The sequence below is a fragment of the Salmo salar genome, chromosome ssa19, assembly GCF_905237065.1.
Source record: "Salmo salar chromosome ssa19, Ssal_v3.1, whole genome shotgun sequence".
Classification (NCBI taxonomy): Eukaryota; Metazoa; Chordata; class Actinopteri; order Salmoniformes; family Salmonidae; genus Salmo; species Salmo salar.
The window spans coordinates 47,229,048-47,254,213 of NC_059460.1; the positions used below are offsets into that span (position 1 = coordinate 47,229,048).

At 42.1% G+C, this 25,166-nt stretch overlaps 1 protein-coding gene across 7 annotated transcripts in view; it reads left to right on the forward strand.

The window, feature by feature from the left end:
• Nucleotides 1-25,166, forward strand: part of LOC106578914 (protein quaking-B) — a 39,304-nt gene that overhangs the window by 1,307 nt on the left and 12,831 nt on the right. For all 7 annotated transcript variants that reach the window (XR_006760728.1, XR_006760727.1, XM_045702380.1 and 4 more), the window contains exons 2-4: nt 14,643-14,794; nt 19,487-19,603; nt 23,669-23,812. Coding sequence is in view for 5 of the 7 variants with exons in the window: in XM_045702380.1 (XP_045558336.1) it covers nt 14,643-14,794; nt 19,487-19,603; nt 23,669-23,812 (413 nt within the window). In the remaining 2 variants the exon portion in view is untranslated. The remainder of the gene's footprint in view (nt 1-14,642; nt 14,795-19,486; nt 19,604-23,668; nt 23,813-25,166) is intronic.

The window sequence follows — 25,166 nt, forward strand, 5'->3', positions numbered from 1 at the left end:
TTTCTACTTAAGTACTTTACACCACTGATAATTAGTTGGTTGATATTTCAACTATGTTGTTTGGTGAGATACTGTGACACACATTAATAAACAGACAGACCATAGACATTAAGAGAGACACACCAGGCAGTTGGTGATGTGAACAAACGGACAGTTGTTAGTGAGGGTCGGTGACCTATTGTGCAAGGCGGTGTGAATGTGGCAGCCCATCCCCGGTTAGTCACGAGGCTCAGTACACGGTCAACGGGATGTCAACCTGAAAATACTTGACTTTGGAGGGCGTGCTTAGACTGTATGTATGTGAATAGAACCAGTAAACTCTGTGTGTGTGTGTGTGTGTGTGTGTGTGTGTGTGTGTGTGTGTGTGTGTGTGTGTGTGTGTGTGTGTGTGTGTGTGTGTGTGTGTACAGTATGGCTGATTGATTGATTGATTGTAGTTTTTGAAGAGGACCCCCATCACAACAACCAAAAACACACCAAGCAGGTCAAACAACATAGTAACAAACAATGAGATGTCATGTGGAATTAATGATCAGATTATATTGATTTTGACAAAGGACAAGGAGAGGGGGAGAAATAATGTAGAAATGACTGAGAGGAAGACAACAGGAGAAAGACAAGAGGGGAAGAGGCCGGGGAGGTATTTGTGCTTGGCTTTATCTCAACACTTCAACCTGCCATTACACTATCTAGAGTTCTCTCTGTGTATATATATATAGACTGCGCATACTCACTCACACTCATGCACCATCTCTCTTTCCATTCTGCAGCTACATTATTCTTATTGTGGCAGTTTCCATTGTATGGGTAATGTGTGTGTGTGATGTGTGTGATGTACGCAGGGCTCTAAATTATTTATTTTTATTGGTAGCACTGGTTCTCCCAACAACTTAGGAGCACCAGAAAATACGGTTTTTATTTTATTGATTGCGATACAGCCTATATGAATTCTAGCTACTTTTGAAACGCATGTTGTGCCCCAGAAACTAATATGCAACACTGTAAAGACAGTTTGTTATAAAAGCTAAGATGTTGATACAAATACCTGTCATTGAAATTACAAAGTCATTAGTGGAATATTAGGTTCCGACATTGTGTAAAAGCTCTATTTTCCTTTTTGTTGTTGTAATGTTTTATTTCACTTTTCTTTTTTTGTTGACAAACAAAAACACAATAAACCTACTTAACATTGACATACATTTCCACCAACATTATGTTGTTTCTGTCTGTAGCCAGATTTTTAGACAAATATTTAAATGTTAAAACATTTGATTCTACCAATATTTACATGCATACATTTCCACCAACATTAATGACATCACACTTGCTCAGACCCACATGTTCCAATCGTACCCACATCCAAATGTTGTTTCTATTGCTTGTAAGACTCTGACTTCAAATTGTGTTATGACATTTCTGTCTGTAGCCAGTTTCAAAAATAATAATAAAGCATTTGATTCGTCCAGTATTTAAGTAATAGCTTTTTCAATATAAGTGCTAAAAATAATATTGTTCAACCCATTGAGTATCTCACTGCAACCCAATATGCCATGTCTTGAAATATGCAGATCGATGGATTAAAAGTAAATGTATATTGTAAAACTTCTGACAGCTCTCTTTCTAACTCCGCCCATAACGTTTGGACTTTATAGTACTCCCAGAAGGCATGTGTCATTGAGTCACTGTTAGTTTTACACTTAAGACTTGACTCTGACGTTGTGCTGTAGAATTTGTATAATACATTTTATACATTAGTTTATACTGGATTAAGCGTACATTTGAGTTAACTGTGTAATGTTCTTATGTCTTGGTTCCAATAGTTTATATTTTTTTCTAAGAGATTGTCAGTTGGACAGGCTCTTTGCAAGGTTTTGTATAAATTACCTATCATATTAGTATATTTTCTGTCTCAAATAGGATTGCTCTGATGTCCAAAAGCTTTCAGGTCAAAATTTTGTAATATAAAACTTAAGTTGCAAATATTTGAAAATGTCTATGTTGGTCAGTCCAAAATTGCTTTTTAATTCTGTCATGGAAATAATTGTATTTCCTATTACCACATCATTTACGGTTTCTATGCCTTTAGTTTTCCATGTGGGCCAATTTGTCGGTGAATTCTGAAAAGCCAAGGATTGTTCCAAAGGGATGTGCTTTTAGGGAGTGATATTGGTCCTTGTAGGATCCGTTTAATTTTCTTCCATGTCATAATGTTGTTAACTATTAAGTTGTTAACGTGCTTAGCTCCATCCTTTGAAAACAGACACGTGAGAAGATTCTGGGGAAACCATGCACCTCTTCAATATGTACCCATTCCTCCTCTTTAGTGCATTTAATAATATGTTGCAAGTAAAAGCCTTGGGTTGTGAGTTGATACAATTCCAAATCTGGGAGGTTAAAACCACCCTCAGATTTAGGGACATGTATACTTTTTTGAAAGAATGTCTTCGGTGGGGTAATTGGTATTACTGAAAATAAATATTAAAAACTTTCGGAGCCATGCCATTCTACAGATGTTTATTCTACCTGTAAGATTTATGAGGAGATTTTTCCATTTAATTAGATCTGCCTTAACTTTATTTCATTACTCAACAACATTATCTTTATATATTTTTTGTTTGTTGTCACTTATTAAGCATCCAAAGTATTTAATATTTTTTGTTGTCCACTTAAAGGATTGCTGTAAATCATGAGTTATTATTTTTCCTATTGCCATTATTAAAAAAATTCCACGTTCATTTTATATCCTGAGATTTTCGATTATTCCGAAAATATTTGTAACAAGGGGGACATTGAGTTTTCAATATTAGTGAGATATATCAGGAGATTTTTAGCAAATAAGTTACGTTTCTATTCATGTTTGCCAATACTGATACCTGTTACGTTTGGGGCCTGTTTAATTCTATCTGCAAGCAGTTCAATTGCCTGTGCAAACATGAGGGGGGAGAAAGGACATCCCTGTCTCAAATCAAATCAAACTTTATTTGTCACATGCGCCGAATACAACAAGTGTAGACCTTACCGTGAAATGCTTACTTACAAGCCCTTAATCAACAGTGCAGTTCAAGAAGAGTTAAGAAAATATTTACCAAATAAAATAAAAAGTAACACAATAACATAACAATAAAGAGGCTATATACAGAGGGTATCGGTACCGAGTCAGTGTGCGGGGGTACAGGTTAGAGGTAAATTGTACATGTTAGAGGTAAATTGTACATGTAGGTAGGAGTGAAGTGACTATGCATAGATAATATACAGAGTGTAGCAGCAGTGTACAAAACAGAGGGGTTAAAAATGTCAGTGAAGACACCTGCCAGTTGGTCTGCATATCCTTTGAGTACACGTCCTGGTAATCCATCTGGCCCCACGGCTTTGTGAATGTTGACCTGTTTAAAGGTCTTACTCACATCGGCTACGGAGTGCGTTATCTCACAGTCATCCAGAACAGCTGGTGCTCTTGTGCATGCTTCAGTGTTGCTTGCCTCGAAGCGAGCATAAAGGGCATTTAGCTCATCTGGTAGGCTTGCGTCACTGAGCAGCTCGCGTCTGGGATTCCCTTTGTAGTCTGTAATAGTTTTCAAGCCCTGCCACATCCGACGTGTGTCAGAGCCGGTACAGTAGGATTCAATCTTCATCCTGTATTGACGCTTTGCTTTTTTGATGGATCATCTGAGGGCATAGCGGGAATTTTTATAGGTGTCCGGATTAGTGTCCCGCTCCTTGAAAGCGGCAGCTCTAGCCTTTAGCTCAATGTGGATGTTGCCTGTAATCCATGGCTTCTGGTTGGGATATGTGCATATAGTCACTGTGGGGATGACGTCGTCGATGCACTTATTGATGAAGCCGATGACTGAGGTGGAATAATCCTCAATGTCATTGGATGAATCCCGGAACATATTCCAGTCTGTGCTTGCAAAACAGTCCTGTAGCATAGCATCCGCGTCATCTGACCACTTCCGTATTGAGCGAGTCACTGGTACTTCCTGCTTTAGTTTTTGCTTCTAAGCAGGAATCTGGAGGATAGAATTGTGGTCAGATTTGCCAAATGGAGGGTGGGGGAGAGCTTTGTATGCATCTCTGTGTGTGGAGTAAAGGTGGTCTAGAGTTGTTTTTCCTCTTGTTGCACATGTGACATACTGGTAAAAATTTGGTAAAACTGATTTAAGTTTGCCTGCTTTAAAGTCCTCGGCCACTAGGAGCGCCTCTTCTGGTTGAGCATTTTCTTGTTTGCTTATGGTCTTATAGAGTTGGTTGAGTGCGGTCTTAGTACCAACATCGGTCTGTGGTGGTAAATAGATGGCTACGAAAAATACAGATGAGAACTCTCTTGGTAGATAGTGTGGCCTACAGCTTATCATAAGGTACTCTACCTCAGGCGAGCAATACCTCAAGACTTCTATAATATTAAAAATCGACCACCAGCTGTTATTGACAAAAAGACACACACCCCCACCCCTCGTCTTACCAGATGTAGCATCTCTGTTCTGCTGGTGCATTGAAAATCCCTCCAGCTCTATATTATCTTTGTCGTCGTTCAGCCACAACTCGGTGAAACATAATAAGATATTACTGTTCTTAATATCTCATTGGTAGTATAATCGTAATCGTAGGTCATCAATTTTATTTGCCAATGATTGCATGTTAGCAAGTACAATTGATGGCAGTGGGAGTTTACTCGCTCGCCTAAGGATTCTCAAAGGCAGCCCGATTTGCGTCCTCTTTTCCTCTGTCAAACTGAGCAATCGGGGGAGAAGGGCCTTGGTCAGGGAGGTGACCAAGAACCCAATGGTCACTCTGACAGAGCTCCAGAGTTCCTCTGTGGGGATGGGAGAACCTTCCAGAAGGACAACCATCTCGGCAGCACTCCACCAATAAGGCCTTTATGGTAGAGTGACCAGACGGAAGCCACTCCTCAGTAAAAGGCACATGACATGATTGGAGTTTGCTAAAAGGCACTTAAGGGACCCTGACCATGAAAAACAAGATTGTCTGGGCTGATGAAACCAAGGTTGAAGTCTTTGTTCTGAATGCCAAGAGTCATGTCTGAAGGAAACCTGGCACAATCCCTACAGTGAAGCATGGTGGTGGCAGCATCATGCTGTGGGGATGTATTTCAGCGGCAGGGACTTGGAGACTAGTCAGGATTGAGGGAAAGATGAACGGCGCAAAGTAAAGAGAGATCCTTGATGAAAGTCCGCTCTGGAGCAGGTTATGACCCTAAGCACACAGCCAAGACAACGCAGGAGTGGCCTAGGGACAAGTCTCTGAATGTCCTTGAGTGGCCCAGCCAGAGCCCGGACTTGAACCCAATCAAACATCTCTGGAGAGACCTGAAAATAGCTGTGCAGCGACACTTCCCATCCAACCTGACAGATCTTGAGAGGATCTGCAGAGAATAACTCCCCAAATACAGGTGTGCCATGCTTGTAGTGTCATACCCAAGGTCTTTTATTTTATTCATGTTTTCGCTCGCTCGCCTCATCTTTCTGGGGGGGAAATCTGTTAAACAGTGAATCAATTTTGTCTGGCCTTACACATATATTAAATTTCGGGTCTTGAAGATGTGCTCTGTTCATTCTCCATATTCTATCACTAAATGCATTTCTCGGTGTAATTATGCATGATACAGGAGTATGACCTGCTATCATGGATTTTTTAACCCAGTAAATTGTAGAGTGCATTTTTGGAAATAATATAAATAGTAAATTCTTGAACAGCTTTTCTTACTTTGAGAAAAAAGGAGGAGACTTTTGTAGTTGGGAATAATAATCGCAAGGTGTCCTGTAAAATATTTGTAGCGATTTAAGTTTTTCAGCCTCTTTGGAGGTTCCTTGAATTAGCCTTTTTATAGCTATGTCTGTGAAATAATAATTCCTGTCTGGGCTTGATCTGATATAGCTTGAATTGTATCTAAAAATGTCAAGTTTGCCCCTGGGGGGATATACAATTTAATCAATATATATTTTTCCCCATGTAAGGTACAACTAAAAATTTAGAAAACGTCCTTCTTGGTCCGGGTGCTGGGATGTAAGGGAAAATGGTGTATTCGTATTTATCAGGATGCCTATACCTCTGCTGTTACGACAGTAGGTGGCTGCATCAGTCTCTCCAACCCAGCTCGTCTTTAAATATTCATCTTCTCATTTTTTAAGTGTAGCTCTTGCAGGAAAACCACATCTGCTGACAATCTCTTCAAATGAAGCCTGTGCACATTCCATGCAATAAGTTGTATTTTGTTGGCCTTTACTTGTATAGAATCAAAGTTAACTGTCATTGAAGAACCAGATAAAACATTTTCGCAGACATGCCTTATGAGGGTGATGGACATCCCCATGTATATGGAAGAGTCATAGTATGAATACATAGTTATTGCATACATTACGTACTGTATATAAAACGTGTGAACATGTAGACTGGGCAAACATTTAAGAGAGAACACACAAAACATAAAGCAAGTACTTATTTGTACTTTTTAGGGATTTTAAGCTCCTACTCCACTAATGTACAGTCGTGGCCAAAAGTTTTGAGAATGAGACATATTCATTTTCACAAAGTCTGCTGCCTCAGTTTGTATGATGGCAATTTGCATATACTCTAGAATGTTATGAAGAGTAATAAGATGAATTGAAATTAATTGCAAAGTCCCTCTTTGCCATGCAAATGAACTGAATCCCCAAAAACATTTCCACTGCATTTCAACCCTGCCACAAAAGGACCAGCTGACATCATGTCAGTGATTCTCTTGTTAACACAGGTGTGAGTGTTGACGAGGGCGAGGCTGGAGATCACTCTGTCATGCTGATTGAGTTCGAATAACAGACTGGAAGCTTCAAAAGGAGGGTGGTGCTTGGAATCATTGTTCTTCCTCTGTCAATCATGGTTACCTGCAAGGAAACACGTGCCGTCATCATTTAATTAAATCATACAACTGAGTTGTAGTAAATGTTCAGAATGATAAATATAACACTTTTGAATAACCTAACTGACGGTAACACACCTGCAATATAACTGCAGGTAGGCAATTGAATATATATTTTTTTAAATGGCAGAATGATGAACTTACTAAATGACTGAGAGTTTGACTGTGTGATAGTAGGTTGCATCTTGTGTAAATATTTTCCATCTGGATTTGTATGTCTGAGAGTTTGGCCATATTCTGTTATAATCTCCACCCGGCACAGCCAGAAGAGGACTGGCCACCCCTCATAGCCTGGTTCCTCTCTAGGTTTCTTCCTAGGTTTTTGCCTTTCTAGGGAGTTTTTCCTAGCCACCGTGCTTCTACAGCTGCATTACTTGCTGTTTGGGGTTTTAGGCTGGGTTTCTGTACAGCACTTTGAGATATCAGCTGATGTAAGAAGGGCTGTATAAATAAATATGATTTGATCATTGCTTTGCACAAAAAGGGCTTCACAGGCAAGGATTTTGCTGCCAGTAAGATTGCACCTAAATCAACCATTTATCGGATCATCAAGAACTTCAAGGAGAGCGGTTCAATTGTTGTGAAGAAGGCTTCAGGGCGCCCAAGAAAGTCCAGCAAGCACCAGGACCGTCTCCTAAAGTTGATTCAGCTGCGGGATCGGGGCACCACCAGTACAGAGCGTGCTCAGGAATGGCAGCAGGCAGGTGTGAGTGCATCTGCACGCACAGTGAGGCGAAGACTTTTGGAGGATGGCCTGGTGTCAAGAAGAGCAGCAAAGAAGCCACTTCTCTCCAGGAAAAACATCAGGGACAGACTGATATTCTGCAAAAGGTACAGGGATTGGACTGCTGAGGACTGGGGTAAAGTCATTTTCTCTGATGAATCCCCTTTCCAATTGTTTGGGGCATCCGGAAAAAAGCTTGTCCGGAGAAGACAAGGTGAGCGCTACCATCAGTCCTGTGTCATGCCAACAGTAAAGCATCCTGAGACCATTCATGTGTGGGGTTGCTTCTCAGCCAAGGGAGTGGGCTCACTCACAATTCTGCCTAAGAACACAGCCATGAATAAAGAATGGTACCAACACATCCTCCGAGAGCAACTTCTCCTAACCATCCAGGAACAGTTTGGTGACGAACAATGCCTTTTCCAGCATGATGGAGCACCTTGCCATAAGGCAAAAGTGATAACTAAGTGGCTTGGGGAACAGAACATCGATATTTTGGGTCCATGGCCAGGAAACTCCCCAGACCTTAATCCCATTGAGAACTTGTGGTCAATCCTCAAGAGGCGGGTGGACAAACAAAAACCCACAAATTCTGACAAACTCCAAACATTGATTATGCAAGATTGGACTGCCATCAGTCAGGATGTGGCCCAGAAGTTAATTGACAGCATGCCAGGGCGGATTGCAGAGGTCTTGAAAAAGAAGGGTCAACACTGCAAATATTGACTCTTTGCATCAACTTCATGTAATTGTCAATAAAAGCCTTTGACACTTATGAAATGCTTGTAATTATACTTCTGTATTCCATAGTAACATCTGACAAAAATATCTAAAGACACTGAAGCAGCAAACTTTATGGAAATTAATATTTGTGTCATTCTCAAAACTTTTGGCCACGACTGTACTGTACCAAAAATCTGTGGATTGTGTCATTGTAAATACATTGGAGAAAGACTACAACTTAAATACTGTGGTCAGTTTGCAATACCTTGTGAATTAACGTATAGTGCCTGGTGGGTCTCTATTGGGTGCACTGAGAGACCTAAGTGAGATGAGTGGAGGCAGCACACATACTTCAGGGAAGTGTCTGATTCCCTCGCAGCTCCCCCATCCCGATCCCTCAGATAGAGCCCATCTCCACTCTCGCCAATAACCACTGTTGGATCTTAACTATGTTTAATGGCAAACAAGGAATAATAATGACTTGACGTCCTCTCCTAATTTGGCCAGAACACTTATTCATTTTACAGCAGGCTTGCAAGTCCCATTTTACAGCAGGCTTGCAAGTGCTGTTTTCGACTCTCTCTCTCTCTCTCTCTACCGCACCTGCTGTCTCGCCCTCTGAATGCTCGGCTATGAAAATAAATAAATTGGAAGGTGTTCCTAATGTTTGGTATACTTGTGTACACCCTATGCATTCACCCATTCTCTCCCGCCTTCCTACGCATATTGAAATTCACCATTCGTCACACCTCCCTCACACATCCATTCATATACACACACATACCCACCCAAATACACACACTCATACCCCCCCACACACACATCCATAGGACAGTTATTGACATATACAGTGCATTCAGAAAGTATTCAGACCCCTTTACTTTTTCCACATTTTGTTACGTTACAGCTTTATTCTAAAATGGATTAAATCGTTTTTCCCCCTCATCAATCTACACACAATACCCCATAATGACAAAGCAAAAACAGGTTTTTAGATTTTTTTTGCAAATGCATTACAAAAAAAAAATGGAAATATCACATTTACATAAATATTCAGACCCTTTACTCAGTACTTTGTCAATCTACTTTTTTAACAACAGATTGTAGCAGTTTGTTAGTTTTGGTGGGCACTGAGAATTTTAGTATTGTTTTCCTGGAGAGCATTTAACTGTTCATTACTCTCGATTGCATTTCCAAGTTGCCCTTTGTCCTTTGCTTTGACGGAGGCCATGATCTGTTGGGTTCGTGTTGCTGCACTGTTTACAAACTGATTGGTTCACTGTTGTACGAAATGGATTGCTCACCCTCTTCCAGTTGCTTGGGATAAGGTTGTTTTATCAAGTTGAGGCTTGGTTGTTTCTACATATAACCACAGTTTTGTTGGTATGCGCCTCACTATTTTCCTATTGAGATGCATTGCATTGCATTGAACATATTACACTCTCTTTAAGAATGTCAGGTTTGTGATGACGAAATGCAAAAGATCTGCCGTTCATTCATTGCTATGATCATTGACACAGATTATATTGACCAGACGCTCTAGTGGCTGCTCTAACATTGAAAATAAATGTCTTCAAAAATGGAAGGCAGTCGGGAGGAGGCAAGATCAGGTGGGACTAGGGCTGTGTCAGCTGGTGATTGTCAAGCAAATAACTGCCGGTCTCATGGTAATTTACCATTAATTAACATGAATACGTTTAGCATCTCCTGGCTTCCTTGCGTAGACTACAAGCCACTGATGCAGACCAGTGGAACATCTACATTTTAATACATACATTTAATATAGCCTACACCATCACAATAAGTCCACTATTTATTTTAAACAGGTCTAAAGAAACATGATATGAAGAAAATGTAGTCTATTTCAGAAGAACAGAATATAATACTCTGAGTTGTCCCTCTGGCTATGCCATATGCTTGTGTGCTACACTAGTTCATTTAGCAGACAATTTGCTTAAAATTCCTTGACGTTATTTTATTTATTTCTGAGGGAATGTGTTAACAAAAGGAGTGCATTAACAAAGAAACAGGTCCTCCAATATGCTTAATTTAGAGTTATTTATGCAACTTTAGTTGTGATTCAAATGCTGGCCTATATATTTTGATTTTTAAAACATTCTAAGGCTGCATGATGCGATTTTAATTATGATTTGTAAAGAGTCACATGAAAGGCATGAACTCTGCTTTGATTCTTGCGCAGGCTGCACACACTTCATCAGTCTCTCATTCACAATTTGACAAGCACTTGATAATATTCTCACCGATCCTCGAATTTCCTGGCGGCATCCCCCTTGTGTGGCTGTAATGCCCCCTAAAAAAATCCATGCCTTTGGCGGCCAAAGTGGCCCGTTGTGCCCTTGGGCTGAATATTATAATTCCCTTCTCCTGACTGCCAATCGCCGTGCTCCGAAGCACCTCTCACTCACATGGCTCTCTCAGATATCTCAATTCTTATTAGCCAATGCCTGTCACATGATCGGATCCTTCTCACAGGTATCTCAGCTCTAAAGTAGGCTACAAGTGAAAACAGACCCATCGGAGACGCAACTGCGTGTGTCCTTCTAATCCAATTCCGAAGCACATATTGAAGATGTTAAAAGAACTGTTCACATTTACTTTTCATCAGCCAACACGATGAGTAAGCCTATGTAAATCTACTATCCCCCCATAGTACAAAAGTTGACCTATTCTATTGGTCAACTTGTCCTTCTGTGCGAGAAAGAAATATTTGGAATATACTCCGGGACAACTGGCTGTCCCCAGTCCACCTGGTCATGCTGCTGCTCCAGTTTCAACTGTTATGCCTGCGGCTATGGAACCCTGACCTTTTCACCGGACATGTTACCTTGTCCCGGACCTGCTGTTTTCAACTCTCTCTCTCTCCACCGCACCTGCTGTCCCGACCTCTGAATGATCGGCTATGAAAAGCCAACTGACATTTACTCCTGAGGTGTTGACCTGTTGCACCCTCTATAACCACTGATTATTATCTGACCCTGCTGGTCATCTATGAACGTTTGAACATCTTAAAGAACAATCTGGCCTTAAATGGACATGTACTCTTGTAATCTCCACCCGGCACAGCCAAAAGAGGACTGGCTACCCCTCAGAGCCTGGTTCCTTTCTAGATTTCTTTCTAGGTTCCTGCCTTTCTAGGGTTTGTTTTCCTAGCCACCGTGCTTCTACATCTGCATTGCTTGCTGTTTGGGGTTTTAGGCTGGGTTTCTGTATAGCACTTTGTGACATCTGCTTTATAAATACATTTGATTGATTGATTGGAATGCGATAGATTCCAAATTAATACAACCACTCGCATCAAACAATCTTTTAAAAGCAATGAGGTTGATGCAACAGATCAGAACGTTTAGCTTAAAATGCTGGTAAACTATTAGGCTATTTCTTCATATTATAAGCGCGGCAATGCGCACACGGCAGTAGGCTATAAGAGCAAATGTTCCAAAATGCAATCAATTAGCGGGAAAACATCATTCTCAAAAGTGACCGCAAATGTGATTATGCATGTAATGCATTATTATAAAGGTGTATTTTTAGGGTGAAAATTGTCTTCCCCGAACTTAACTTAATTTTTTGAAGTTATTTGGCCACTTTAGTTATGATGCAAACCTTATCAACATATAGGCTTATGGGCTAGGCTACATGAGGTGTGTGACTATCATTTTTTTAAGTCACAAAAAATAGGCATGCGCTGTTTCCTGCCTTACTGCACACACTGGGCACCATTCACAAGTGATAATACATCATTCACAAGTGATAATACATCATTCACAAGCGATAATACATCATTCACAAGCGATAATATTGTCACCCATCCGACTATTCTTAATTTAATATTGTCTTTACATATACTAAATAATATATGTGTGAAATAAGTTTTGATTTAGAATGGACCATTATCATGCACCTCTCAGAAAAGGGGCAGGGGAATAAAATACATGTCATCTCTGCACTTAAATAGTGAATGGAGGATGCTTTTCCCATGGTTCATTTGCATGCCAGGCAGGTAAGCTATACTCCTGTTGTAAAGCGAAGGAATGTGCTTAATAGTAGGAAAGTTGATAAGTAAATATAGTAGGCCTAGTCTATAGAAAGCTGTAGTTACCCTCCTCTTTTTAATAGAGGCCATCAAACTCTGTTTACTCATGCAATTGCATAGCCTATAGAAATGTTGCGCAACATGAGCTCATGGGCTCTCATGAAGTGTTTGACTTGATTTTCGATTACATTTGCATCGATGTCAGAGTGATTAGAGGGACAATACAGTGCTGAGTACCAGGCAGTTCACAGGTTTGGTAGGCTACTGATGACCAGCAGCATCAGAGTTTGGAGAAGCCTAGTTACCATGACTAAATGGTCACATGGAATTTGACTGCGGTCATGACTCGTGACTGCCGGTGTGGCGCTAATATGGTCACCGTAACACCCCTAGGTGGGACCACTCTAGCCAATGAGAGGGCAGATAAGCTTGTGAACAACGGGCATAACGGTTTCCAATAGTTACCACAAACACAGTCTAAATTGGCTATATCATAAAAATGCATGTTTTTTTTGTTGCTTTTTGTTCTTAATTTAAGTTTAGGGCTAGGCATAAGGTTAGCAGTGTGGTTAAGGTTAGGTTTAAAAGTGTTTTTTCTCAGTTTCCAGTATGTCACATGTCTAACTTATATCAGTATACTCGTAAAACCCTAATCATTACGAAACTTCTATTCAATCAAGTAAGCCACACGTAGCAAATAAGCCATTCATTTTTTTTGTTAACCAAATTTTACACTCTCCCTGACCTCCATACAAAAACTCCTCTCTTGGTCTGCATTAAAAAACGCCATCTGCTGTTGAAGACAGATTTTGGGCCCAGTTATCCATTTACATTTACGTCATTTAGCAGACGCTCTTATCCAGAGCGACTTACAGTGGTGAATGCATACATTTTTTCCCCCCGTACTGGTCCCCCGTGGGAATCGAACCCACAACCCTGGTGTTGCAAACACCATGCTCTACCAACTGAGCCACCCTCTCGCTTCGCCTCTTTCGCTCTGTCTTGATCTCCTGAAGAAGCTATCCCTTATTTTTTTATGTTTGGATATAAACCTACCAGGTTGTTAGCTAGCCAATGAGGTAACATGACTGAACAAAGTGTAAACAAATGGTTAACGACACGCGAGTAGTTTTACATTTTATCCAGAGTGCATACATTTTTTAAAATACTTTTTTCGTACTGATCCCCCATGCAAGTTGAACCCACAACCCTGGCGCTGCACCGCCATGCTCTACCAACTGAGCTACACTAGAACTGCCCACGACATGGTTTATGAATGTAAAATGCGGTCCCGGCGAGGAAGATAAAAATGTTGCACTGGTATGTTATTTTTTTACCCGATTGGGCCACAAGCAAGCCGTTTCCACTGTAGTAATGGTGCAACCATGACACTATCAAATCTGCACTCCTTTCTCTAGGGCACTCGGAAACAACAGTACGGCACAGCCTAATCATTAAAACAATTATTATCTGAAATATATTTTTCCTAGTTGCCCTGTGCCCCCAACAACTGCTCCCCTGGCGCCGATGATGTTTACGTCGATTAAGGCAGCACCTCGCACCTCTCTGATTCAGAGGTGTTAATGCGGAAGACACCTTTCGGTTGAATGCATTCAGTTGTGTAACTGACTAAGCATCCCCTTTCCCTCTCCCAAATTGGTCGCACTTTAGAGCCCTGCGTGTATGTGTACTTCTAGGCGTGTGTGTGTGTGTGTGTGTGTGTGTGTGTGTGTGTGTGTGTGTGTGTGTAATCAGGTTTACGTGTGAGGTCAGGTGTGTTATTAGTGGCATATAGCTGTTGTGAATATAGCTTTAGATAATTATAGTTTCAGTTATTATAACTATGTTCACACTTAGTTATCACTCCGCTTTCGTCAGGCCATAGTTATTTCACAGGGGTGTGTGTGTGTGTGTGTGTGTGTGTGTGTGTGTGTGTGTGTGTGTGTGTGTGTGTGTGTGTGTCTAGCCTAGCAGGTTATTATAGTGGTTGGCATGTTGTTATTAATGCATCATGCAACAATATTGAAAGTCTGAGTCAGACAGCTTTAAACAAACACCCACTGTCTCCGTCTTTATTTTGTAGTGCTTGACTTTTTTAAATTTATTATCTGTTTCTCTCTCTCCCTCCTTGCTCTCTCTCTCTTTTTTTTCCTCTCTCTCTTCCCTTCTCTCAATCTCTTTCTCTCTCTCCCAATCTCTCTTCGCTCTCTTTCTCCCTCCATCAGAGATAGGTAGAGTGCGCAAGGACATGTATAACGACTCAATGAATGGCGGTGTGGCTGCCGAGGGGCGGGACTCCGAGGAGCTGCCTGATGGGATTGGTCCAGTGGCTCAGCTGCAGGAGAAGCTCTACGTGCCCGTTAAAGAGTACCCCGACGTGAGTAGACAAACCTTTTTTCAACCTTTATAGATGTCTTTATGTCAGTGTCTAAATGAATAACAGAATATCTATCGCTTTCCATAACAGAAACGTCCGGCCCATTGGAGGGTAAGGTAAAGCTGATATGAATAGAACGGGCTTGGAACCTTTAACCCTTGCAATTTCACTGGTAAACTCATGAGTACACTCACAATGGCTGCCTGGTATTGTGATGCAATAATTTCCATGGTAAGGTAGAATTGTTTTTCAAATTATGCTAACTGATGTGGCTCATGCAATGAATATATTTTCTGTAATGTCAGTTGCGTTGATTCAACAAATCACCACACAGATTGATGGGTAGACTTCCTGCTTTTACTTCCTGCTTTGCTCCTAGGTTGAAGATGTCAAAGGTTAAGACAACCGCATTCTAATATCCCATAACTGTTTGCAACAATGGGACCAGCTATGCTAGTTAGCAACGGTGCTGGTAGTTAGCAACAGCTCTGGTCCCAGATTTTTGACGACGCTGTATATTTTCGACCTAACTTTGCTCCTTACTAGCAAAGCTGCTCCAATTGTTGAAAAGAGTTGTCTTAACCTTTGACATCTTCAACGTAGCTCTGCTCCTATGGGTATACTCTCAATGGCCACCAGTCCAACCATTATGCCATCATTGACCTCTATTTCTATGGTAGAGCCATCACCATGTTGCTTACTCATGTCTGGTCCATCCAGATTGGTTAACATAGATGGGGTAGCAGTAAAGGGTAAAGGGCTGCTTTCTAAGCTCCCAGCCCTTATAAAAGTGGGTTAGAATGTATGGCTGAGGACATCAGATAGGGGTGACGACCAACAAGCTCTCACAGTCTCACTGCAGAATTAGACGTTTATCCACGTTACTCCAATGTTAAAAGTCAAAGTGTTTTGACACCTTGGGTTGACCACTCCTGCTCAGTATCATTCTTTTTCTCCAAAGTCAAATTTCGAATATGCTCCAAACTTCAATGACTGAAGCTTCTCTTCCTTCACATGATAAAATGACAATATAACCACGGTTAGTGCTATCCGGGATCATTGGGAAGTCCGACCTTAACTTTTACAATGACCATTTTAAATTTCAACTTCAATGGGGTAACGTCTGAGATGGAACGTCCAAGGATCCCAAATAGCATGGACAGTGTAACCACTGGTAACACACACAGACACATGCAAACACACAGAAGCACGCACACAAACCGATGGAACAGATGAGATCAAGGCTAAAAATACATTAGAATATCCCCTGTGTGTGTGTGTGTGTGTGTGTGTGTGTGTGTGTGTGTGTGTGTGTGTGTGTGTGTGTGTGTGTGTGTGTGTGTGTGTGTGTGTGTGTGTGTGTGTGTGTGTGTGCGCTTGCTTTAAAGGGGTTATTTCAGGAAGGAAGAGAATGCGTTCACATCCGTATAAAAGTGTGGAGGTCAGAGAAACAAATAAAGACAGACACAACGGGTGTGAGAGAGGAGAGCGAGAAGAGGCAGCTGTCTTGCTAATCTCTCAGCTCCAGTGACAGATAAAGTGAAGAGAGTCTGGCCTCACCACCACCTGCCAAAACAAACAATGACCTATTCCTGACTCACACGCTCTAAAGTGCGACAAAATATTTTCATGCGCCAACGGGAGTTTTATTTTGGGAGCACTATGCAACTATGAAAAATATCTCCCAGATAATTGTTGTAATATGATAAGGCTTCGCTGTACAGTTGTTTCCGTGTGCCTTAGAGGAAAAAAAGCGAATGCAGACTCATTAGCGTCATGGTTGCGCCATTACTATAGTGGAAACGTTAATTCACACACTGCGTAGCGTATACACACTTAATTGTAAGGATAATCTATTATAAACAGTTGTCGTTTTTATGTTCGCTATGTAGCCCTTGTGAATTATTGTTTGTTACTTTTGACTCCCCTTATATGTTCTACTGGAGCCACCTTACCTGTCTGTGGTAAACCGTTATGTTAGCTTACGAACGTGAGGACAGTTGTTGCTAATACACCCGCAGTGTTGCCAACTCCTCAGTAAGGAAAGTAGCTATTGGCTGTCCTAAAAGTCGCTAGAAGTCGCTAAATGACATCATCACCTAATTTGCATAATTTGCCATGTAATTGTGATGGACGCTGTAGGAGAGAGGAATAACGTCGTGGGAGAGACAAAAAGTGAGTAAAAAACACCCTAAATATGTTTAGAACTACAAATGAACTTTCTTTTGTCGATTCTTATTTTTTTTTTTTATGTCACAACCGAGACCAAGTTACCGTCCGGACCAAGAGTATTTCATGGCCAGGTCAACCGAGACCCAAGTTACCGTCCAGGATCAGGAGTATTTCATGGCCAGGCCAACCGAGACCAAGTTACCGTCCAGGACCAGGAGTATTTCATGGCCAGGCCCACCGAGACCAAGTTACCGTCCGGACCAGGAGTATTTCATGGCCAGGTCAACCGAGACCCAAGTTACCGTCCAGGATCAGGAGTATTTCATGGCCAGGCCAACCCGAGACCAAGTTACCGTCCAGGACCAGGAGTATTTCATGGCCAGGCCCACCGAGACCAAGTTACCGTCCAGGACCAGGAGTATTTCATGGCCAGGCCAACCGAGACCAAGTTACCGTCCAGGACCAGGAGTATTTCATGGCCAGGCCAACCGAGACCAAGTTACCGTCCAGGACCAGGAGTATTTCATGGCCAGGCCAACTTAGACCAAGTTACCATCCAGGACCAGGAGTATTTCATGGCCAGGCCCACCGAGACCAAGTTACCGTCCAGGACCAGGAGTATTTCATGGCCAGGCCAACCTAGACCAAGTTACCAACTAGGACCAGGAGTATTTCATGGCCAGGCCAACCGAAACCAAGTTACCGTCCAGGACCAGGAGTATTTCATGGCCAGGCCCACCGAGACCAAGTTACCGTCCAGGACCAGGAGTATTTCATGGCCAGGCCAACTTAGACCAAGTTACCAACTAGGACCAGGAGTATTTCATGGCCAGGCCAACCGAGACCAAGTTACCGTCCAGGACCAGGAGTATTTCATGGCCAGGCCCACCGAGACCAAGTTACCGTCCAGAACCAGGAGTATTTCATGGCCAGGCCAACTTAGACCAAGTTACCAACTAGGTCCAGGAGTATTTCATGGCCAGGCCAACCGAGACCAAGTTACCGTCCAGGACCAGGAGTATTTCATGGCCAGGCCAACTTAGACCAAGTTACCGTCCAGGACCAGGAGTATTTCATGGCCAGGCCCACCGAGACCAAGTTACCGTCCAGAACCAGGAGTATTTCATGGCCAGGCCAACTTAGACCAAGTTACCAACTAGGTCCAGGAGTATTTCATGGCCAGGCCAACCGAGACCAAGTTACCGTCCAGGACCAGGAGTATTTCATGGCCAGGCCAACTTAGACCAAGTTACCGTCCAGGACCAGGAGTATTTCATGGCCAGGCCAACCGAGACCAAGTTACCGTCCAGGACCAGGAGTATTTCATGGCCAGGCCCACCGAGACCAAGTTACCGTCCAGGACCAGGAGTATTTCATGTCCAGGCCCACCGAGACCAAGTTACCGTCCAGGACCAGGAGTTTTTCATGGCCAGGCCCACCGAGACCAAGTTACCGTCCAGGACCAGGAGTATTTCATTGCCAGGCCAACCGAGACCAAGTTACCGTCCAGGACCAGGAGTATTTCATGGCCAGGCCAACCGAGACCAAGTTACCATCCAGGACCAGGAGTATTTCATGGCCAGGCCAACTTAGACCAAGTTACCGTCCAGGACCAGGAGTATTTCATGGCCAGGCCAACCGAGACCAAGTTACCGACCAGGAGTATTTCATGGCCAGGCCAACCGAGACCAGGTTACCGTCCAGGACCAGGAGTATTTCATGGCCAGGCCAACCGAGACCAAGTTACCATCCAGGACCAGGAGTATTTCATGGCCAGGCCAACTTAGACCAAGTTACCAACTAGGTCCAGGAGTATTTCATGGCCAGGCCAACCGAGACCAAGTTACCGTCCAGGACCAGGAGTATTTCATGGCCAGGCCAACTTAGACCAAGTTACCAACTAGGACCAGGAGTATTTCATGGCCAGGCCAACCGAGACCAAGTTACCGTCCAGGACCAGGAGTATTTCATGGCCAGGCCAACTTAGACCAAGTTACCAACTAGGACCAGGAGTATTTCATGGCCAGGCCAACCGAGACCAAGTTACCGTCCAGGACCAGGAGTATTTCATGGCCAGGCCAACCGAGACCAAGTTACCAACTAGGTCCAGGAGTATTTCATGGCCAGGCCAACTTAGACCAAGTTACCAACCAGGCCAAATAAAATAAAATACAATTTTGTTTGTCACATACACATGGTTAGCAGATGTTATTGCACGTGTAGTGAAATGCTTGTACTTCTTGTTCCGACCGTGCTGTAATATCTAACAAGTAATCTAACAATTTCACAACAACTACCTTACACACACAAGTGGATGGATGAGCGATGTCCGTCATAGGCTCAGGAGTATTTCATGGCCAGGCAAATTAGACCAAGTTACCAACCAGGTCCAGGAGTGTTTCATGGAAAGACCAAGTTTGACCAACTCCTGGCCCTTCTTCTTCTTCTTAAAATGTCTCTCTCTCTCTCTCTCTCTCTCTCTCTCTGTCTCTCTGTCTCTCTGTCTCTCTGTGTGTTTAGTTTAACTTTGTAGGTAGGATACTGGGTCCAAGGGGTCTAACAGCCAAACAGCTGGAGGCAGAGACGGGCTGTAAGATCATGGTACGAGGAAAAGGATCCATGAGAGACAAGAAGAAGGTATGTATACACACACACACACACACACACACACACACACACACACACACACACAAACAAAAGCATGCACGCACACACGCAGCATGTGTATTTGTTTTTGGTAGTAGATTCTAAAGAGTGGAGTAGAGGTGAATAGAGCTGGGTCCGTATGTTTCTCTGCTGGTTTAGGTTCTCTGGTCAGCCTTCCAGTGGAGCAGCTAACGGCAGGTGGAGCGCAGCCAGCATTCCATCCACCTCTCATGAGAATACACCCATTCCATACCTCAGAGAAAGAAAGAGAGATGGAGAGATGTGGAAATTAGTTGAAAGAGTGGGTAGACATTAGAGATGAAACGTTATGGAAATTTCATATCACGATTATAGTGACCAAAATGATCACAGTTATCAGTATAAGCAGTATAAGCAGTATTATCACGGTATTGTTAAAATGTTCCAGAAATGTTCAAAAAGTACTGATACAGACTGAAATCATTTCACCAAGTTTTATATTTGAAAACAACAAATAACAATAACATTAGCAGCACTATGCACTTTGTGTGCATAAACAAAGTAATAACATTAAAGATGGCACCATGTGGCCATGACAGGTAAAAGTTTCCCTAGTGCAGGTTTTAATGAACACAACCTTAATGAAGCAAAATCAAATGTGCATATAATAGCAACACAAGTAAAGCAATGTGCATGCAAGAACAATACAACCATATGTAAACAAATCCAATGTGCAGGTGTTGACATTAAAATAACACCACACAATATATAAACAAATCAAATGAACAGCGCTGATTGTATGTCCGTACTCTCCTTCATAAAGAAATAAGGTGCTGCTGGCCTAACATCCTGTATGTATGCATCTTTGTTCACTTGAGATTGAAATGTAAAAATGGCATTATATTTACTTTGTGCAGTTTAAGTAGTGATCTGCGAGGGGAGACGATGTGCCCGCTGGCACTGAACACTCTCTCTGATGGCACGCAGGTTGCTGGGATGTACAAAAGCTTCCTGGCAACCTCAGATGCATGGCCCCTCCACCACACCAGTGGATCCTCTTCTGCTGGAATGGGTGGGGCCCCTCCACCACACCAGTGGATCCTCTTCTGCTGGAATGGGTGGGGCCCCTCCACCACACCAGTGGATCCTCTTCTGCTGGAATGGGTGGCAGAGACAAGTGGTCCTTGATCTCTTCTTTCACTCTGTCTTCTGGGGTGGTCGGAATCTGACCCTCTTCACCTCTCTGCTGCCTTGTTGAGGTAATCTTTCTCAGCAACCCAGCCAGGCCTTTCTCCTCTGATGTCGCTGTGGGGGTGATGGTGGTGGAGGTGCTGCTGGCGCTTTGTGGTTCTTCCCTGACTTGTGCAGATACAAGATTCAAGGCCTCCTGGACACAACTGTCAGTATCAACTTTGGCAGCCTCAGGCTCATCTAAAAAGCTCCTTTTGAAGCGGGGGTTAATGAAACAAGCCATATGCATGACTCTCTTTGCCTTCTCTGTGTATCTGTTGTTAAGGTCTTCTCTCATTACCCTTTTCATCTCCTTGGTCAGGGATGGCTCCATATCCTTTTCCACCAGAACATCACGGGTGATGTGGTCCAGGACAGGCTTGATGGCTGACAGTGTCACTCGTGTCTCTGAGGCAAGTGCATCTGTAAACTTGCTCAGAGGTTCAAGAAGCTGGCACAGTTGCTCCATGACACTTATGTCGGCATCCTTGGGCATCAGATGCCAAGTTCCTCTTTCTCCAGCCAGTGTCGCACAGACTGGCTGCTGTTGGCTGAGGAAACGCTCAAGCATCTTGTGTGTAGATCCCCATTGGGTCACCACATCATGGATCAGAGCCTTCTGTGGCATGTTGAGGGCAGCTTGCTTTTCTCTCAGGTCTCTCCTTCTCTTCCAGCTCTGTGAGAAGCCTTGGACCAGTTGATGGCAGGCCTTGACTGCTGTGTCAACTCTCTGAATGTTCACAGCCTTTGAGATGGCCAGGTTCAAATGATGGCCAAAGCACCCAAGCCACAGATCTGGGAACGCTTCAAAAGCCTTGATCATGTTTGTTGTGTTGTCTGTGGTTATGCAGACCAGGTCTTTCTTGTTAATCCCCCCACTCTTCCAGCGTATTCTAAAAAAAACTCTCTGATGTTGTGAGCCAAATGATCTTCTGGGAAGAACTGTTTCCAGGCAGTTTGATTCCAGTTGCCAGTCTGGGGTGAGGTAATGGATAGTGAAGCTGATATAGGGTTGACCACACCCGCTTTCACTGGTCCAGAGGTCAGTAGTTGCAGCAAACCATGTGCCTTGAGTCAAACGTTTTCCAACATCAGTTGGGATGTCAGTCTTGGAAAATAATGTTTGTGATAGAACTTTGTAGTAAGGTACGGCAACCTCCATCAGCCTCAGGAAGCCAGGCATCTCAACAATTTGAAATGGCATCATGTCCTTTGCAATGTAATATGAAAGGGCGGCAGTGAGGTCTTGAGCATTTTTTGATGTGGGTGCATAAGCAGCCTGCCTTTTTAAATGCTTGCTCAAGTGTCTGTGTCACAACTGTAGATGAGGAGGGACCAGTAGCATCACTGGGTTTGCCTGCTGCACGCCCACTCTGTAAACAAGAGAATAGCAAATGTAGTAGTATTATTGTTATTATTATTATTACATTATATAATTATTATTGAAAAGGTAATACTAACCGTTGGGAATTTTACCGTGGTTTATGGTGAAACGGGTAACCATTTCGTCCCTAGTAGACATTCTGACCTTCATGAGTGGGGATTATTCCGTTAAACGGCTACACTGTAAAACCAAGTGTTTAGGATCTGAACACATAACTAAACGCTTTTCTGAAACACTTTTTAAACACGTCAAGGCATTTAGAATGGTAATGAAAATGCATCACGGTGTTTATATTGTAAACACCAGAACATGTTTATTCACAGTAACACTTTTTAAACACATGAACACATTTATTCAGCACAAGACGTTCAGGTTTTAAACGCTGAACACTGGGTGTAAAGCCGTAATTTCATATTTCCCAGCATGCCTTTCGAGTGAATGTGAAAGATACCCACTAATGACTGTTTGTTAGTGACAGAGACATGGTTCTTGCGTTCAATTACATTATTCTTGAAGCCTTCACTAAGTGACTGCTTAAGTGAATGTGTTTGAATTAAAACTGAACCCTTTATGACCTCATATTACACCGTTCATAAGGCCTTTAGTTATGGCCTAGTTATCCTTGACATTCTGGTCTGAAAATAATGGGCCACATCAGACCTGTAATGAACAGTACGCTGGTTTGTGAAGTGATTAGTAATTCCTATCGGAATCCATCCAGAGGGAAGATATCCAACAATTTGAATATTTGATCACAAACAAGACTATCTAAACTAGAACAACCATCTCAGTAACAGTTGCAATAAGTCCAACCCCTTATAGATTGGATTAGTTTAGAAATGTTTGTTATTTATCTTTGTATAGTTAAGATCAATTAATCAATCAATGTGCATGAGGAAACATAGATATTAAAACAAACTTTTGTTAAAAATCAACCTGAAACAAAGGACGCTGGGAAATATGATAATGAGGCCACTACCGTGTCTTTCACTCTGAGAGACTTCAAGGAAAGGAACTCTACACAGTCGAGTAACAAGAGCGCTCGACGATTTTAAAATAATTATTGAATCAAATGTCCTGAATAAAAGGTATGGAAAGTCACACATTTGTTTTATGACTAAAGTCTAAACAGGACAGTAGGAAAGTAAATGCTATTGTTTAAAATCTGAACACTTAGGAGATATAGGTGTTCTCCTGGTTGGAAACCGACAGGAAAAAGATTACTATCATGTTTAATCTAGCCTCAATGGCAAATCTAAATACCTAATGGTTAAGTTTTAAACACTGACATTTAGGTTCTGAGTGTGTCACATGTTTCTGGTTCTCACAGTGTACCGTGTCGTTACAGAACTGAAGCCAATGTGGGAAACGTAAACATTTTTTATGGATGAAGGAAGATGTTCACATACACACTCAAACACAAATACACACACCGTAATATTATTGTTTTTTATGTGTATCAGGAAGAGCTGAACAGAGGGAAACCTAACTGGGAACACCTGAGTGAGGAACTTCATGTTCTCATCACAGTGGAAGACTCACACAACAGAGCTCAGATCAAACTACAAAGAGCTACCGCAGAGGTCAAGAAACTACTCGTACCAGCTGTGAGTACCAGGAGTTTCGTGTGTGTGTGTGTGTGTGTGTGTGTGTGTGTGTGTGTGTGTGTGTGTGTGTGTGTGTGTGTGTGTGTGTGTGTGTGTGTGAGTGTGAGTGTTGGGTAATTCGCCAGGCAGCATGTATAAAGGCGTAACCATGGTAATGCATGTGAAATTAGGGGATGAATGGAGAGACTGTTCACACTTTCTCTTCATTCTATCACTCCTTTCACTCCTCATCCTTAATGAATTCCCTCTTCCTCGCTCTCTCTATTTTCTCACATCAACTCTTTCCATGTGTCCTCAACATTTCTCCCATTCTCTTAGCCTCCTACCCTCTGCCCCCACACCTCACACAGACACATTATTGCTAACAATGTTGCTCTACTGAAATTCAACGTTGAATAGAGTAGTTATGAACCCTCAAACGAACTCTCAAATCACACTGCATTGATTTACAGTAACATAACTAATGCCCCCTGTCAACTTATTCTGTCCCGCCCCTGTCTCTTAAAATGTCCAATCAGAGTGCAGTATCAACACCAGAGAGGTTACAATGATACATGTTAAAGGTCCAATGCAGCCGTTTTTTTTATCTCAATATCAAATTATTTCTGGGTAACAATTAAGTACCTTAATGTGATTGTTTTAAAATTGTAAAACATTTACAAAAATAGCTTCTTAGGAAAGAGTCTTTTCTCAAACAAGAGTTTTGCAGGGGAAACTTAAAACTAGCTGTTATTGGCAGAGAAGTTTGAAACTTTTTTGGTCTATTAACTAATTTACTACATGGAAGGTCATGGAAGGTCAAAACTCCATCCCACCAAAACAGGCTGAAATTTCAGGTGGTCTTTTCAAACAGCTCTAACACTAAAAAGGCATTATCATAATTTGTATAATTTAACAGTATCATTCCAACCTCGTAGTGTGGAAATAAATATAAAGCACAGGAAAATCACATTTTGGGCATTTAACTTAATCCAGAAAATCAGAGTGTGTGGGTAGGGGTTAATGATACAGTTGAAGTCGGAAGTTTACATACACCTAGGTTGGAGTCATTAAAACTTGTTTTTCAACCACTCCACAAATTTCTTGTTAACAAACTTTTTAGTTTAGCAAGTCGGTTAGGACATCTACTTTGTGCATGAAATAAGTAATTTTTTCAACAATTGTTTACAGACAGATTATTTCACTTATAATTCACTGTATCACAATTCCAATGGGTCAGAAGTTTACATACACTAAGTTGACTGTGCCTTTAAACAGCTTGGAAAATTCTAGAAAATGATGTCATGGCTTTAGAAGCTTCTGATAGGCTAATTGACATAATTTGTGGCAATTGGAGGTTTACTTGTGGATGTAT